Source organism: Mercurialis annua, linkage group LG1-X, assembly GCF_937616625.2.
Source record: "Mercurialis annua linkage group LG1-X, ddMerAnnu1.2, whole genome shotgun sequence".
NCBI lineage: Eukaryota > Viridiplantae > Streptophyta > Magnoliopsida > Malpighiales > Euphorbiaceae > Mercurialis > Mercurialis annua.
Genome location: NC_065570.1, coordinates 1,187,720 through 1,206,079, shown reverse-complemented (window position 1 = coordinate 1,206,079; position 18,360 = coordinate 1,187,720). Strand labels below are relative to the sequence as shown.

General features: G+C 30.8%; 1 protein-coding gene across 2 annotated transcripts; it reads left to right on the top strand.

The window, feature by feature from the left end:
* Positions 1–10,898: 10,898 nt before the first annotated feature.
* On the top strand, positions 10,899–17,051 carry LOC126666202 (tryptophan synthase beta chain 1-like). 2 transcript variants are annotated; one of them, XM_050359202.2, is made up of 5 exons: positions 10,902–11,380; positions 12,762–13,118; positions 14,376–14,809; positions 16,096–16,190; positions 16,695–17,051. In XM_050359202.2, exons 1-5 carry the CDS (start codon positions 11,078–11,080, stop codon positions 16,859–16,861), a joined length of 1,356 nt encoding a protein of 451 aa, XP_050215159.1. In that variant the 5' UTR covers positions 10,902–11,077; the 3' UTR covers positions 16,862–17,051. The 2 variants fall into 2 exon arrangements, with proteins under 2 accessions (XP_050215160.1, XP_050215159.1); XM_050359203.2 differs by lacking the exon at positions 16,096–16,190 and having other exon boundaries at positions 10,899–11,380.
* The last annotated feature ends 1,309 nt before the right edge of the window (positions 17,052–18,360 follow it).

The following is an 18,360-nucleotide window of genomic DNA, read 5'->3' as shown; positions in this document are numbered from 1 at the left end:
CCGATTGAAACCTTAATCCTCAAACATACTAATTATCAATCAAGCAACCCAATCATTAATATCAAATTGTGAGTCCAACTCACTGGTGGGTCTAACCCACTAGATACGGGGACTCCAGGTTACACCGTAACCGAGTGCTCGCTCGTATCGAACTATACCTCAAATCTCAAATTTCATAATCATAATCAGCTCATAGCTGTATCAAATCAAAACTGGTGATCACACAGTCCTATTGCCGCTCAATAGGTAGCACGTTCCATCGGATCAATACTGGTTTCAAATCAAGCGTATGCGCAATTCATATAAAAACTTCGCATATAAAACATCTAATTCAAACATAAAGCAATATAAAATAATTGTTTGAATAAATACTTTAAAAGCAAATCGTATAAACTCACAGAAAACGCTTATCCAAAAATACGTCGGGGCTTAGGAACGTCAAGCTTCCCGAACTACTGGTCCAGCTGCTTCTTGCCTTGCCGTATCTAAAACAATTTTAAAACATTTGATTCATATCAGAATCCTATTCTAAGATTGACTCTAGACTCAAGACACGATACTTTATATTTTCATTAACCGTCGTGCTTCTCACGCATATCCCGTTAAACGATATCTAACTCGTTTACGGATTGTATATCTTTTCTAATTCAATTCTCGTTTAACCTCATTAGGTTAACTATTCATGTTAATCGATACCTAATCGTTTTCAATCGATTTCCAACCTCGACACGCGTATACAACTAATTCAATCGAGGTACGAAGATTGGGGTGCGAGGATCGGGGGTGCACGTTCGTGCAGGGGGGTGCACGATAGTGCACCTTGGTGGTGCACGTTCGTGCACCATTGATGATGCACGTTCGTGCACCGTACGTGCACGATCCCCCGGAATCGATTTTCGGGGTTTCCGACCTGCTACATACGTAAAAACGCTCCAAACTCAACCAAAACGCGTATTCTAAGCTCAAAACGCTATATATCAATCCTATAATCGATAAAACGATAAAATCGTTTCATGGCTTAAAACTTTGAATCGATATAACTCAAAATATATTCGTTTAAACGATAAAACATCAAGTTTACCGTGATTATCCGTCGAAATACGATCGTTTTGAGTTATAGAACGTCAGAAACGGACGAGAAACGGAAACCGCGCGACGAACCGTAATCGATCGCCGTTTGAAACGAAGAAAGAGAAAGAAACTGATAGAATGATTCTGGATGATTCTGGATGATTCGGAAAACGCAACTTTGTCGAAATTTCCGTGCTTTTTAGGTTATGAGTAATTACGTAGCGGTTTCATTTGCTACGTACCTATCTATCGGATATAATGTTATAAAAGTAGTGTACATTATATACATCAAGGTCAATTATGAAACCAAACTTGCTATAAATTAATAACCAGGTAAATCGTACACAAATTGGATGGAAAGTAGGCAAAGATGGGAACCGCCACAATTATTACTTATATCCGACTAGGTTGCTTTTCAATGACATATACCGAAATATGAAGCTTGTCATATAAATTAATAAAATTTCATTAGATGGTCATTTTGTTAGGTTTTTTTATTCTTAAAATAGAATGCTAATTTAAAATTTAGAAAATTAATTTTCACTTGAAGATAAAGGCCCACTAGTTTTTTTTATTTATTTCTATATCATTTGTATTAATTATATTGTATATATGAACGGATCTCTATAAGATGCCGGGCTCAGTAGCATGAGCTTGTAACCGAGCGGGGCATTAAAATGGTTTGAAATTGTGGGACTAATCTAGCGGGGATGGTTTGACTTTTTAAAAAAAAAAACTCTATAAGATATATATGATGAATAATTATCAATTTTATTTTGAATTAGGGTATAAAAATAGATTATTCCTACATTATGATATCAATATGCATCAAGGTCAATTGTGAAACCAAACTTGCTATCAATTAATAACCAGGTACACAATTGGATGGAAAGTAGGCAAAGATGGGAACCGCCACGATTACTATTTATATCCGACTAGGTTGCTTTCCAATGACATATACCGAAATATGGAGTTTGTCATATAAAATTAATAAAATTTCATTAGATGATCATTTAATTAGGTTTTTTTTATTTTTAAAATAGAATGCTAATTTAAAATTCAGAAAATTAATTTTCACTTGAAGATAAATGTTAATTTTATTGATTATATTGTATATATGAACGGGATCTCGCACATAAGGACCTGGCCTAATGGCCAGGTCCTTATAAGTGCACTGCGAGGTCGGGGGTTCGAACCCCGACTTTCGCTCAGGCCGTGATTTGCCTGTTTTAACTTTTAAAAAATGCATATTAATTCCTGCTAACCCCCGCTAACAACTAACCTTAGAATAGGTCTATCTCTGATAAAAAAAAACACGGGATCTCTATAAGATATATATGATGAATAATTATCAATTTTATTTTGGATTAACGTATAAAAATGACTTTAATATTTAATTTGTGGTTCATCTGACTCTCTAATATTTTTCGAGTCTTAAAAATGACTAACGTTATCAAAGTGGAATACATCCTCCATTTAACGGTAGCGTGTTTGAGGCTGATGTGACATACAATTAGCCGTTGCCCTAATGTTTTTGAGTTTTAAAAATGACCTTAACATTATCAAAATAGAACAAATATACCTTCCATCCAACAGCAGAGCCTATATTTGTTCCACTTTGGTGAAAACAACGAATTACCGACAGAAAATTCTGATTTAGAGACGGATTTCAGCCGTTTACCGACAGTAAAAATTTACCGACGGATTTCAGCCTTTTATCAACGAAAAAATCGGCTACTAAAATGTTGTTTTCTAGTAGTGGTTGTGGTCATTTTTTAAACACGAAAAATATTTGGGGGTCATGTGTCACGACCCGATTCCACCCCGAAATTCGAACCGAAACTGACGCTAGGGAATGGGAATGGTTGTTCCGAAACCGGTAGTAAGTTTAAAACCTCAATAAATATTTCGCAAATATAAATCTAAATCGTATCTCGCATACGACCCGTTTTCAGAAAACACTGTTCAAATATTTTCTCATTTAACGTAAAGACGATTCTGAAAAAATTCATACAAGCGAATTGCGCTTTCAGAAATGCTGGTTGAATAACTCTAGTTATTTTAACCCACATCTATTTCTAACAGCCGGTGTGGTTGTACTGAAACCAAGGGACTTAGATCATATGCCTTACCTCATAGACAGCCTTATCTCAAACCACGCGACCGAATAATATGTTTAGTAAAATATCTCAAACACTTTATATTTCAAAAGCGTTATATTAAACATACTAAAAACTCACACAGCAGGTATACAAATATAAGGCTGGCAGGACTATACACAGTGCCTTTGCAAATCAAAGACACAAAGCCTGACCTACCCGTAGAGGGACAGAAACTAAATATCATATGTCAAGTAAGTAGCCACCTAGTAGATATAAACACAATCAGGTTCCTGTCATAGTATGTCAACAAAGGAACACTGACATGGCTACTGGCATAGCACTCCTATACACACTACTGCAGCAACTAAGAGTTCAAAGTATTATGTACATATTACAAAGAGAAAGCTTCCCTGATAGAGAAGGGTGGAAGTTCAACCAGACCCGAAGATAAGTACCTGAAAATGATAAATCACAACGGAGTCAGAAATATAAATATTCGAGTGAGTAAACAAGTTTAAAATTAAATACCAAAATCGCATATAGATAAAATATCGGTATATAAAAATATTACCAGCCCTCGATCCAAATGAAACCCTAGTCCTATTAATTTATAATGCTATCATTAATAATGCATATGCTCAACTCTTGTTTAACACAGGATGAGCTGTATACTTATGTATCACAGCCATCTTAACTCTGTATTGGATTGTTGGGCTAGAACTTAAGTCACTACCGCCTTAGGACTACCCGTTAGGTTTAAGCCGTTTTGCCAGCATCTGGCTTCATAACCAAACCTCGATATGTATATGATAATGTTGTTTACCTCTCACTCTAGTTCATTATCACCGGTGATCACACAGTCCAATTGTTGCCCAATAGATAGCACGTTTCAGTGGATCTTCCTTGGCTACTTTTCATACTTAGTGCAATTTCTGGATTTAAAAACAATTGAATACTAATATTCAAAAGTAAACAAATGAACTCACAACACCGCTAGGTCTGATACTTCTTCTTGAGGTATGTGTATTAGACTTCATGTGGTCATGGTCTGACTGCTGGCTAGTTGGTCGGACTAAATACACAAAGCAAATAGGATAAAAACAGCAATAAATGTTTCCTGTATAATTTCTAGGTTCAAAAACCTAGTTCCAGGTAGAACATATAATCATGTAAACACATAAAATTTATGGTCTCTTTTTCTTTTAAAAACCTCTTATAACTTCTCATTTTGAGAAAACGTTCAAACTTCTCTCAAGAAATTATTTTAGGTATAACGATACCTAAAGAAAACTATTTATAGTATAGACTTAATTGTCAAAACACTTCTTAGTCATTACTAAGTATTTAGCAAAACCGATTGCTAAATCTTTAAAACCGTTTAAACGTCGACTTTAACTCTTTTAAAGTCTGTTATAAACGTTTAACTTTACTTTTAAAATCTCCTTTTAAAAGTCTTTATGTTTAGGTTTTTAAACTCTTTTCACTTTACTTTAAAAGAAATTATCACTTTTAAACGTTTTCGAATAAACGAAACTACGTCAAGTTCTTAGGGCAAAAAGCCCTGAAAAGTCCCCAACCTTCGGTAAGTCGGCATGGTGCACGATCATGCACCTTGGGTGCATGATCGTGCACCCCTGGCTAGTGCACGATCGTGCACTATTGGTGCACATTCGTGCACTCAGATGGTGCACGTTCATGCACCTCCAAATGGTGCACGTTCGTGCACCCGAGTGCACAGTCCCGGGAAACTCGATTTTCCATGCTTTCCGACGTGCTCTAACTCCATTTTTCCACTCCTAACACGTATACAAAATCTAATCTATCCAAATTCACATTCGGAACGTAAAAACAATACGTATACGTTCGATTCGATACGGTTATTGTTAATAAACGATTATATATTTGAAATATATCAAGTACGTGTATAATACCTCGATTACTTGAGTAATCTTTGAAGAAATTGAGCTAAAAATGAGAAACTGACGAAATCAATCGAAATCCTAGGTTCGGCTTCGTCAAAGAGAGCAAGCTGCTCTTTTTAGGTTTGAAAACTAATGAAATGAGCTTATGGGCTTATTTCATCTGATTTTGAAAGACCCTATAGGGTATGGAAAACCGGATTTTGAGTTGTAAAATCGGAAGATTAAAATTCTTTAAAGCAGAAATAAGAATTTAAAAGAGGTTAGAGGATTGACACAAGAGATTTATAGTGGTTCTGATCACAAATCGATCCTACTTACTCAATCAAAGATTGAAATTTAGAATACACTAAAAGAGATTCACAAAAAGTTTTCTAAGCTAACTTCAATTTTAGTGCTTTATAGCTAAACATCAACTATAAGATTTTCCAAAGCTAATCTCTAACTTACAAGGGTTGAGCTTTCTCAAAACTAAACTCTGAGTCACACTTGATTTTCTAAGGCTAATTACGAACTCACAATGATTTAAGAGTTTATAAGCTTACTCCAAAACTACAACAAAACAAATATGATTTAAAGTTATGTGTTTGTTGTTTCAAAGTTTGGAAATCATTAACCTTGAAACATTGCAAATGGGTTCATATTTATATCCAAAGCAATCCCCAACAAAAGCCAAAACAAACAAAATAACTTTTGCAGAAATCAGCTCGGTCGCGCATATGATAGGGATGTCGCACCCGCGATGCTTGCCAGATCAGCAGATCTTCAACGGCTTTTGACACATGGCAGCTTCTGACTGGGACAACTCAAATCTATCCGATGGGCAACCAACGGTCACATGTGTCGCACCCGTGATACCTTCAACGGTCATCTAAGGTTTCATAAGATATGAATGTCGCGCCCGTGATATGATATGTCGCGCCGGCGACACATGAATCTCGCCCGTGATGCAGAAGGTGTAGCGCCCGCGATATGCTAGTGGACAGCTTGAGATTGAAAAACTCGATTTTTGTTAGAAGGCTCCAAACCGACTTTCGATGTTCCTATGAGGTTCTATACACTAATACAGAAGATTAGAACACTCATAGTTGATTGTCAAAGTCAAAACAAAGGAGTTTGAGAGGACAAGGGTCCAACAGATTCAATTCATTTAAATAGGTAATGGTTAAAGTACTCTTTAGTACTAGATCAATCATGCACTTTAAACTAGACATGTTCATGGGCCGGGATTAGGCGGGCTTGACTTTTTTAAAAGCAAGCCCAAAGCCCGCCCAAGACCGGTTCGGACTTTAAATATACTACCCAAACCCGGCCCTAATTCACTATTTTTACGGGCTCGGGCTGGGCTTGGTCGGGCTTACGTTGTTTTTTATAATATTAGAAGCCCAATCCCGCCCATAAAAAATCGGACTTTTTTCGGGCTCGAGCCGGGCTTGGGACCAAAAATTGGTGTCCAAACTCGGCCCTAAGAGGACGGGCCTGGGCGGGCCGGGCCGGACACCCAAGCCCATGAACATGTCTACTTTAAACCAACTTTTAAAGTAGTCGTCCGTAGCCCAAACATAAACGACTTTCGAATTTCGTAAAAATTTATCCAAAAATCAAATAAAATATAAAAAGAATAAAAATATAACTTTTATTTTCATCCGACTTATATTTTATTTTTAATAAATCATTTTCGATTTATTAAGTCCGCATTGACTGCGCTTGATAAAATTTCTACTTCCCAATCTTTTCAAATTTTCACGATAACCTTTTTAAATATTTCGCGAATATTGGCACCAAAAATATTCGCTAGGGACTTATGAATTATTTTGCACCCAATTCATAAGTTTATATTATCCCCGTTAACTATATAGTTAATCAAATTTAAATTCTAAACATTTAAATTTGGAATCATATAGCCACAATATAAATTTAGAGACACTTGTAAATTAAATTTATCTTTAAATTTAATTTACCTACTCCCGTCTAATAAAATATTAGACACTTGCCAATATTTTATTCCTTAAATTTCTGGGTTATTACATCAGATGAACATAGAGTAAACATTAGGGTCATTTTTGTACCTTATCCCTTTTATTTTTTAAAATTTTAATAATATTTTTCATAACACAACACAATTTTTTCATCATTCATATTGGTGAAGTAAAATAGAATAATTATTATTTTATAAATTTATTCATATTATAAAAAAAATCTAATTTCCTCTACTAATTGTGTATATAATATACACATATGTTAGGATTGAATTTTTTTTTCAAAGGCTAAAATTTCCATTAATTATAATGAAAATTATATAAACGAATAATTTCCATTAATTATAATAAAAATTATATAAACGAATAGTTCTTCATCAACTTGAAAGAAGCTATTCTAAAATAATGATGAGAGCTGTTTTAATATAGCCACTGAATAGGGCTTTTTCAACCATCAAAAGGTTACCCAAATACATAGATGGTTCAAATATTGAGACTACAATATTGAAAACTGCTTGATTTTTGAAGTTTCATACTTTTCAAATCTCATCTTCAATATATTTTCAAAAGTTATTTTTAAATCGTTAGATCCGTTGAAATTTCACGTTTTCCGATCTTTGTCTTTAAAGAGATTCTGAAAAGATAAACTTTCATCTTCAACATACCTTCGACCATCAAAATAAAAGAAACCAACAAATATAATAAGACTTAATAAAATCTAGATCAAAAGAAAAAAAACATCTTTAGAAACTTATAGAAACAAAAATAATAGATTTATAATAAATAGTATTATAGGTGGAGAAAAGATGATTTTCCGTTTAACAGAAAAAATCATATTCTCTCTTCTTTAAGAAGATGTAAAAAAGAAAGACTTATTTCCAGAGAGAAAGAAGAGAACAATTTCTAGCAAGTGAATGAATTCAATTATTAGATTTGAGACATTGAGCAACGTTAGTTAATTTCCACATGATTTCTTTTGATTTCTTATTGCTTGCTTTAGTTGGAATAAAATTCTGTTAATTCTGTATTTTTTTTGTGTTTCTGCGTTTTTTTAATTCTGCAGAACGATTTGTTGATGTCTTGATGATAATTGATTGCTGAATTATTATAGTGTCACAGCGTTGCTGATTTTATGTTGACATTTTGTTGATATCAACTGATTTTTTTATATTTTAACATTGGCAAATAAGATAATATTGTATGTGAAATAAACTAAAAAATTTAAATTAAATTAAATTGAGAGTAGATAATGATATAGTAGTATCGGGGAAGAAGACAAATAATGAAGTTGAATTATTGTAATATTACAGTGTTGAAATTTTGTTGATTTTCAGTTGATATTTTGTTGATTTTAACATTGGTGAAGAAGAAAATAATGATACTAAATTATTGTAATGTTGATCTTATGTTGATATTGTGTTGATATTTAGTTAATTTTAACATTAATGAAAAAGAAAACATTATATATAAAATAAAATAAAAGAATTGAAATTAAATTGAAAAAATGTTGAATAAATAAAAATTAGTGTAAAAAGATTGAAAAAAATTTGAATTAGTTAGTTTATTACATATGTTGATTTTGTGTTGATTTCATATTGATATTAAAACTGACGAAAAACATCAATAATCAAAAATGATGAAAGGAAATGTTGAAGTTAATATAAAAAGTAAAGTTTTTTCAAAAAGTAGTATAAAAGAAGATAAAGTTGATATGAAATAAAAATATATAGAAGGGATAGTAAAAAAATAAATGTTGGAGAAAAAATAATATTTCATATAAAAAGCCGTTTTTTATTATCTTTTAAAAATATTTACATTTCATAATTATTATTATTTTGTAGGCCAAATTTTTTAATTTTTTATACTAACGGTTTTTTTTTTACAATTTTTTTTCTAATTATTCTTTTTTTCTTCATATTTTTCTTACTTATATATTATATATCAAATATTTATTTATTTTGATTGTTTAAATTTTTAGATTTTTTTTTATCTTTTTTTATTTTCTCAAGTGCAATGTCATTTTTTTGTTATTAAGATCGGCTAAAGATAAATAAAAAATATAATAAACTGAATAATTTAAGTTTTATTTATATATTTTATACTAACTTTTATTTTTCAATATTTTTTGAGTATTTTTATTTATTTATTGTTCATAATTTTTCTACATTTATTATGTACCAATATTCTATTTTTAATTTTCTTCACCAATATTATCATTTTTTTAATACATTGCCGTCTTATTAGTCAATTCTAATAAAATCAACCAAAGAGTAATGTATATGTATTATATCTCAATATAAATTGACATTGTAATTATTCAACAATTCACCATTATCAGCAAACCGCGTTTCAAAATTAATAAACACAAAACACGATAAAAATGCAAAAGCAACTCAAAATAACTCCAAAAATTCACAAAATTTATTAATGTAAAATGAAAAACAGTATAATATATTAAAAATGATTTTTTATACACTTGCATGTGAAAAACATTGCTACAAAAATATATAAAAAAAAGGAAGAAAATGAACGACGTCGACAAACGGTGACAGCGATGACGAACAAAGACGATACTGATAAGAGGCATTTATATCTTAAAAAGCAAGAAAAAAATAACAATTATCGCAAACACGATAATAATTTCAGATTTGAAAAAAAAAGATGGTAAAGACGGCGGGTGGCCTCGAAACGGCAGCGACGACAACGGTAAAAAGAATTATCTAACAATGTGATAACGGTAGTTATAAAAGATCCGATAATGGTGAAAATAATACTTTAAAAATTTAAAGAGTACAAACAAAAATATAAAAAGAAGAATAAAAAAATTCAAAAACTCCAATGAGTTATAGCTCAAATAGTATAAACGCTATAAAGTAAAATGTTAGGCCGTGGGTTCATATTCGAGCACAAACACTCCCTTTCCCTAATTATCAAAAAGAAATTGTAAATAAAATTAAAAATGGAGTATTTTTTTATTTTTTTAATAATTTTTCTTAAAGTTAGCCTGAAATCAAAGACCAACATGTTTCGAGCCAATTATACTTTGTTAGAATTAGAATTGTTGGATACAGTTATAATCTCTTTAATGTTAATGGTTTGATGAAATATTTTGTTTTCAATGAACAATATATCCAAATAGTAAAAGAATAGTGCTAATTTAGATATATTTAATATTATTATGCTCTCTTAAAAAAAGTTTTTTTTCTTTCTAAACAAACCGTAGCCACCAAAAGTTTTTTATTTTATTTTTTCTCCAGCTGTCGTAAATGATGTGATTTTTTTGTTAACGGTAGTCATCCCTTTATTTATATTATTTTAATTTCATTGAAAATAATAAATAACGATTTTTTTTCATGTTTTCTTGATGAATTAAAATCTATAAACGAAGCGTAATTCAAATACCAAGAAGCGAAGATAAATTGAAGATCTTTCAACAACAAAATTGAATCGTCTATGAGCTATATTAGTTTTATGTATTAGTAATAAGAGTAATTGTCGAAAAGACATTATTCACTACACGTCTTTTTAAAATGACCAAATAATATTTAATATTTTATTTCTTGACATTTTATCATAAAATATTTTTCTTTCACCAAATAATATTATTTTTGACAATTTTTAATGAATGTAACGTAACGACACTAAATGATATTTTTGGGCCATAAATATTAAGAATTAAAAGATTATATTATTTTTATATATATTAAAATTTATATTTAAATCGCTATAAAAATGAAAGATGCGTTTTTTTTTATATATGTAGATTATCCTTGATAAAAACTGCGGTGCGCACACCCATCCATCATTTTGCCATCCAAATATATTCATTACTTTAACACTTGCTTTCCTTAATAATAAACGTGATAAACGATTGCCACTTTTAGTTCTATCCTCTCTATATATACATCATCCAATATCTGAGGAAAATCATCAGAAACTAACCCTTTCTTCTAAAAACAATTTCAAACCTTAAATTTATATTTGTCACAGTTATTCATATACAGATATGAGTTGCAACATCTTCAACGGGAAAATTCAAAATCTACGGCCAGCAATTAGCCATACGACCGCTTATAGAAGAACTGAAATTGTTTGTGCTAAAACTTTGACGAGGGATAATCCTAACTCCGGCAAAATTGAGGTAGTAATACCGGCCGTGATGAAGAACCGAGTTACGACTCACATGCCGCAACTCGTTCCGGGAAAATTTGGGAGATTTGGTGGCAAATATGTCCCTGAGACTCTTATTGCATGCTTGAATGAGCTTGAAGCTGTATTTAACACGGTTTTACATGACCGTGAGTTTCAGGTTTGTTAATACATATTTTTTCATATCTGTTCCCTAGATGTTGTAACTTGTGTAGCAAGGAAGTAAAAGCACTGAAAAAGAAGAAGGGGTAAAACCGGGTTACATACTTTTTGCAGTTACCGAAAGTCTTTTTATAAAATGGTTATCGAATTATAAAAATAGTTATAAAACGGTTAATATTAATGTTTTATAAAACACTCAACAATTAAACTATATTTCGTTTACAAAACGGTCAACGAATGATTTTTTTACCAAATGGTTGTCAGTTTGTTGTGTGGTATTAACACTTTGTTTTGTCCGCATCTATAATCTAGTAATCGTTTTGTAAAAAAACAGTACTTCAGTAACCATTTTATAAACTTTTACAGATAGCGGTAGCCAAAAAAAATATTTAACTCGGGCAAAATCGATGTATTTTTATTAAAATAAAGTATAAATGTAGAGTTTAAAAGATTTCAAAGCGTTTCTAAAGTATAAAACTGGATAATATTTTGATACAACATAACTATTATCACTTAATTGTCAGTTAAATTTTTTTACGATTATATATTAAACTATAATAATTTTATAAAATGAATACTAATTAAGTTCCAATCTTTTTGGAAACATCTATACAGGGAGAAATTCTTATGTGAACCTAGTTCGCCACATAGGATTATGAACTATCCATTAAATGCATGACAAGTGACGTAATTAAATGTCATAACTAATCAATAAATAGCATTTAATTCTAATTAAAAGATCACTAATTAATGTTCTATTTATTGATTGGTTATAATATTGGCATAATGTCTTAAAAAACCCCGACCTTTTAGCCCCTTTTCAATCATACCCTGACGTTGAAAATTTGTCAATTTTACCCTATTTTGCTTTTTTGTGTTTCAATTGTACCCTGAAAAATTTAATTAACGTCTTTTGCGTTTGGAAATTTGTTTAAAACATTCTCCATGTCTCACATATATTGATTGTATATTTTTAAAATTTATTTAAATTTAGTTAAATTAATTAAGAATTTAAATTAGTGTTAATTTGATTATGATTTTTAGTTATTTTTAAAAAATAAAGGACTTATTTGTACTTTTTTGAATAAAAAAGAATTTAATTTCATGTTTAGACTTAATTAATTGAATGATTTTATCATTTAAGTAAAAAAATTAACAAATATTAAAATATTGGGGTACAATTGAAAATGGAAAATTCAAAAGTGGGTAAAATTGACAAATTTTCAACGTCGGGGTGGAATTGAAAAAAAGTTTAAAGGTGAGGGTTTTTTGAGTGATTAGGCCTATAATATTTAATTACGCCACGTGTCATGCATTTAATGGATAGTTCATAATCCTACGTGGCGAACTAGGTTCACACAAGAATTTCTCCTATACAGGAGGAGCTTGCGGTGGCTCTAAGAGACTATGTAGGGAGAGAGACTCCATTATATTTTGCGGAGCGGCTGACGAACCATTACAAGAATGAAGTCGGAGAAGGGCCTGAAATTTACTTGAAAAGAGAAGATCTGAACCATTGTGGAGCTCACAAGATGAATAACTCAATTGCTCAGGCCATGATTGCCAAACGCTTGGGCTTTAAAAATGTAGTGGCGGCCACCGGAGCTGGCCACCATGGTGTTGCGACGGCTGCTGCGTGTGCTAAGCTTTCTCTGAAGTGTACTGTTTTCATGGGTACTTCAGACATGCAAAAACAATCCTCCAACGTACGGTTAATGAATCTCTTAGGAGCTGAGGTACACATTTTACTTGCAGAATTTACATCATGAATAAAGGTTCTTTTTGACCGTTTTAAAATGAAAGATAAAGAAATTAGGGTTTTGAAGAAAAAGTTAATGTGTCAATTTTGGACCAATTCATACCCTTAACCATCAAACTGACACCATATTAAAAGAGTAACAAATTAAAAATTTATAAATTTAGGGAACTTCATGTCCGATTTTCATGTGTTAAGCAATTCCGCCAGCGTTCGGGACGGGTCCAAGCCTTTAGGTTGTTTAAGGAGGTGAGGGTAGAAACCACAATTTATCTTTTGTGAATAAATAAATGTTAAAACTATAAATTTAAACTTTTCAAAAAAACAATTCTCAAACAGTCCACATAAACTTTATTGCTTTATATGAGAAATTTTTATGTAAATTTAGTCGACCACGCCATCCGTATACTAAACTTATCATATAATGACACATTATTAAAATAGTGACACTATTATAATATTACTATTTAAATGTGTAAAAAAATAACAAATAAAATAGTGCCATTATTTTAAAATTTTAAAAGTATGTACAAATAATTATGGACAAATATATTTAGAAAAAAAAACGCTATTTTTAATTGTCCTTTTAGCACAAAGCACAATTTTGGATCTTATCAAACTGCGTGGGTCTATTGAGTTCGTTCACCTACGGCTGTGAATTCTTGCATTAAATGCTTACGTCAACATCCAAAGACACTTTATCTTTTTACACTTTTTAGAATGAATATAGCTATCAATAACTATAAGTTATTTGATAAATATACTACTATAATTTATAAATTTTTAATTCAGTTTATTAATTTTTTAATCTAAGCCAAATAAATTTATATCTACATTTGGCAGGTAAATATTTGGTTCAATATTATATGTCAAAATAAATACTGTATTATTTATAAGGACATATAACATAATCGCACATCAGCATAAAATGAGTTGTAAAATATATTTAATAAAAATCAAATGAATAATGGATGAAATCGATAAAATTTAGAGATATTTGGTAGATGAATTATAATTTTGTATAGATAAATTTATTTGCTAGTTTAACAATAAAAATTATGTTTAGTTTGTCAAAAAAATTTAATAAAAATCAAATTAATTGAATTTTGAACATAGAATAATTTCACTTAAATTCTAGTATAAACCACATAATTAGATTAAATGAATTGACTAATTATATTTGGTTTGAAAAAATTATATCCTTATAAATTTTAGATTGTTTAATCTCTTTTCTTAGGTTAAACCAGTGGAAGGAAATTTCAAAGATGCGAGCTCGGAAGCTATAAGACAATGGGTGGGTAAATTAGAGACAAGCTACTACTTGACCGGAACAGTCGTCGGACCTCACCCATGCCCAAGCATGGTCCGGGAGTTTCAATCGGTCATCGGAAAGGAAACGAGAAGACAAGCAATGGAGAAATGGGGTGGCAAGCCAGATGTTCTAGTGGCATGTGTCGGAAGTGGGTCAAATGCATTAGGGTTGTTCAGTGAATTTATTAATGATAATGATGTGAGGTTGATCGGAGTTGAGGCCGCCGGATTCGGCTTAGATAGCGGAAAACACTCGGCGACTCTAGCCATGGGTGAAGTGGGCGCATATCATGGAGCTATCACGTATTTATTGCAAGATGATCAAGGCCAAATTGTATGTCCCCACTCTATTGGTGTCGGGTAAGTGTCCCCAACTCATCTTAAAGTTCTTATAATAATATAATATACTATATTTTCAATAAGATAAATTTATATATTTATTATTTGCGGATTTGACAGAGGTATTTCGATAAAGAAAAATACACATGATATGGTTCATAAATTTTGTGGAATAAAATTCAGAACGTGTTTGATTTGACGTAAACTATTTATTATACAGATTCACTGAGTTGGTTCAGTTAAAAAAGAAACTTTATAAGATTGATTGAATTTGCATATAATTATTTCATCTTGTTAAATTAACGGATCAGACTGTTCATTTTTTTTAAAATATATCTATTAAAAGAGTTAAAATTATTGATATACATATTTATTATGCTTATATTTTGTAATCTTTAAAAGTAATCCATTAGAATTTCTCAAGTTTCGGTCCTTAATTATTTTTTTAACTAACAAGTTCTTATCTTAACATAATTAGCTGTAGAAAAATTACAACATCAAAAATCAATTTCAAGTATGATTTAATTGAGGAATTATACGTTAACTTGATCTTTGTTGAGATGTAAATTATTCTTTTGCTGCGATATATAAATTATGAACGTTAACTGTCATATGGCTGTAATTTCTTATTTTTTTTCTTAAGATAAGATATTAGTAATTGAACAAAAAAAATACATAGTGTGATAATGATTGATTTTGAAAGATCAAACAAATACAAAATGCATAGTACGAAAACCGTGTTTGCTTGCAAAACATAGGATGTTTATCATGAGCCATGGCTATCTTGTATTCATATATTAATATGTGAACCAAAATTTATGATAGCTACGTAACATAATTGGACAGCGTAACAGAATTTATGGACCAACTTTTAGGCAAATTTTGCTTGCCTATCACATTCACAGGGACATGTGCTAAAAATTAGTGTTATTAGCTAGCGTGGTACCAACTTATATAGTTAGGGCTCATTATTGTACTATTGTATCATAAACGTGTTAATATATTCATTTAAATTTTGACAAATTTCACTCGTTTAAGCTATAGTATTAGTAATATTTAATACCAATAATTCAACTAATACATAAAAATGGTAAATATAATTTACATTTCAGGCCGTGATATTTAAATGAAGTCAGGAAAATACATACTAACGTACAATTTGGAGATGAAAGTAATATTTCAATTATCACGTTATACAAATAACTATAAAAAAAATCATAATAAAGCCCCATCAATCATGTGAAAATATTGATTTATTAGCACAAACATCATATGTAGTCGTTAATTTATTTATCAATTTTTTGCAGACTAGAATATCCAGGAGTAAGCCCGGAACTGAGTTTTCTTAAAGAAACAGGACGTGCAGAATTTTATTCTGCCACAGATAAAGAAGCCGTAGATGGTACGATTTTACACATTAATTATTAGTCTAATTACTAAAAAAAACAACCAATCTTTTCTATTATTATTTTTATTTATGATCCAATCTATTAAAAAAATTGATTTTTGCCTAATTTTCAAAATATATATTTTAGTTATAGATGATTATTAAATTTTTCACAAGAAAAACAAACACATTTTTGTTTTTTTAACGACCAAACCTTATCATTTTGTTTCATTTTTTTAATAACTACTTTTCGATTGAATAATGTTAGATTTGAAATTAAATAGAAAAACTAAAAAAAAATTCTTTTTATTAATAGTTTAGTTGGCTACAATTAAAATATATATATCAAAATTATATAAAAAAATACATTTTTAAAAGGTTAAATAAAAAAAATCGGAAAGTTGAATATTTTTGAATGATAATGCCTTAATTGATTGACATTAGTATAAAATCAATTAATTCAAAGAAAATCAAAATTACACAGTAAAATCTAAATTGGCCAATTTGTGTTTCATGCAGCATACAAAAGGCTATGCAGATTAGAAGGTATATTTCCAGCATTAGAGGCATCTCATGCATTGGCATTTCTGGAGAAACTTTGCCCTAATTTACCAGATGGCACCAAGGTTGTTGTCAGCTGCAGTGGTCGTGGAGATAAAGATGCCGCCACAGTCTTAAATTACTAGTGAGAATTAAATGGATGACGAGTATTAGATTATAGCTAAAATAGCTTACATGATATTAACATACTAATATATGTAATTAAATAATTGGTTACTAATTAAAGTGTAGTTGGTGATTGCAAGATATATAATACTAATAAAATATAGTCTAGTTAGGGATTGATGTATAATAAATATCTGGAATTTATAAAGATTTGCATATTTGTCCGTTAAAAAATATTAGGGGTTAGTGGGTTACTGAATTTTGACTTTATTTTAAACTAAAGATTGATTTATTTCTTTAACGTCATTTTTTGTCACAAATTGGTTATTTGATGAATTCTTGAGCAAAATATGCTGATGTGGAACCGGTAATTAAGATATTATAAGCATACTGGCCACATCAACTTGCCCACATCATTTCTTTATTAATAAATCCTCCATGTCACCTTGTGCACGTCACACACCCACCTCACTCAAACTCACATGCCTTGTGAATGCAGAAAATTTCCACTGAAAGACTCACCCACCATGCCAGGTGCGCGACACGTTAGTCAAGGCGAAGCCTTAAAAACCGGATGAGCTTACCAAGAAAACAAAAAAACTCACATGTACATTTACACCAATTTTGAAAATTTTGTATATTATTAAAAGAATATCAGAATTATTGGGAAAAAAAAAAAAAAGAATATCAGAATTGAAATGGTGCATTAATTAGCATCTACCCAAAAATCAATGGAGTTTGTTAATTCATGACATGGAACATAGTAATTAGCTTTGGATGACTCTTTGACATCTTCTAGCTTGAGAGATTTAAAAGGGTAACTATATATAGACGTATTTTTCTATACCTTAAAAAAATTATATTTGGTTGTTTCATTAAAATTGTATTTTTTTACAAATGTAGTAATATGAATTTCCCATATTTAGATATTGATGCTTTCAGAAATCCGATTGGATTACATTGTATTTCGGGTGCGGCAAATAGTATCACCGAAAGAAAATATCAAAATTTAGCTGGCTAAATTAGTATTACAAGAAAGAATTTAGAGAATTACGCATATCCCAACATAATGGAAACTATTAAAAAGCAAGTTAAAATCACAACAATCATTAATCCCAGGCGCAGATGAATTAGTAAGACGCTCTTCTGACTTAAATGAGGTTGCGGTACTCATATATGCAGCCGTTAAAAATTTAGAGGCAGAGTTTGCCTCCCGTAAGGGCACGGCTCGAATAGAAATTAGTCCGAATATGAAAGACTTAAAAATATCGTCTCATAGTTGAGATACTTTCAGAAAAACTCATGAATTTTATATATCAAAAAAATCACAACAATCAGAAACCACCAAAGGTGGGTTCTAATTCGGGCTAAATGACAGGTGATCGTCTAGTCCACCTGTTAGAATTTAACCGCCTTCTCCGATAACAATTCCGACTAGAGCCTACCCGAACGTGCATATGGTTCCCCCCTGACCATCATAATTACTTTAAATAACCTTAAAATATCGGAATGCAAGATC

Bases quoted from the DNA above. Each gene is read 5' to 3' on its own strand.
- LOC126666202 (XM_050359202.2), top strand. From the start codon at position 11,078: ATGAGTTGCAACATCTTCAACGGGAAAATTCAAAATCTACGGCCAGCA. The intron at 11,381-12,761 runs GTTTGTTAATAC...TCTCCTATACAG, and splicing joins TACATGACCGTGAGTTTCAG to GAGGAGCTTGCGGTGGCTCT. The intron at 14,810-16,095 runs GTAAGTGTCCCC...AATTTTTTGCAG, and splicing joins CCCCACTCTATTGGTGTCGG to ACTAGAATATCCAGGAGTAA.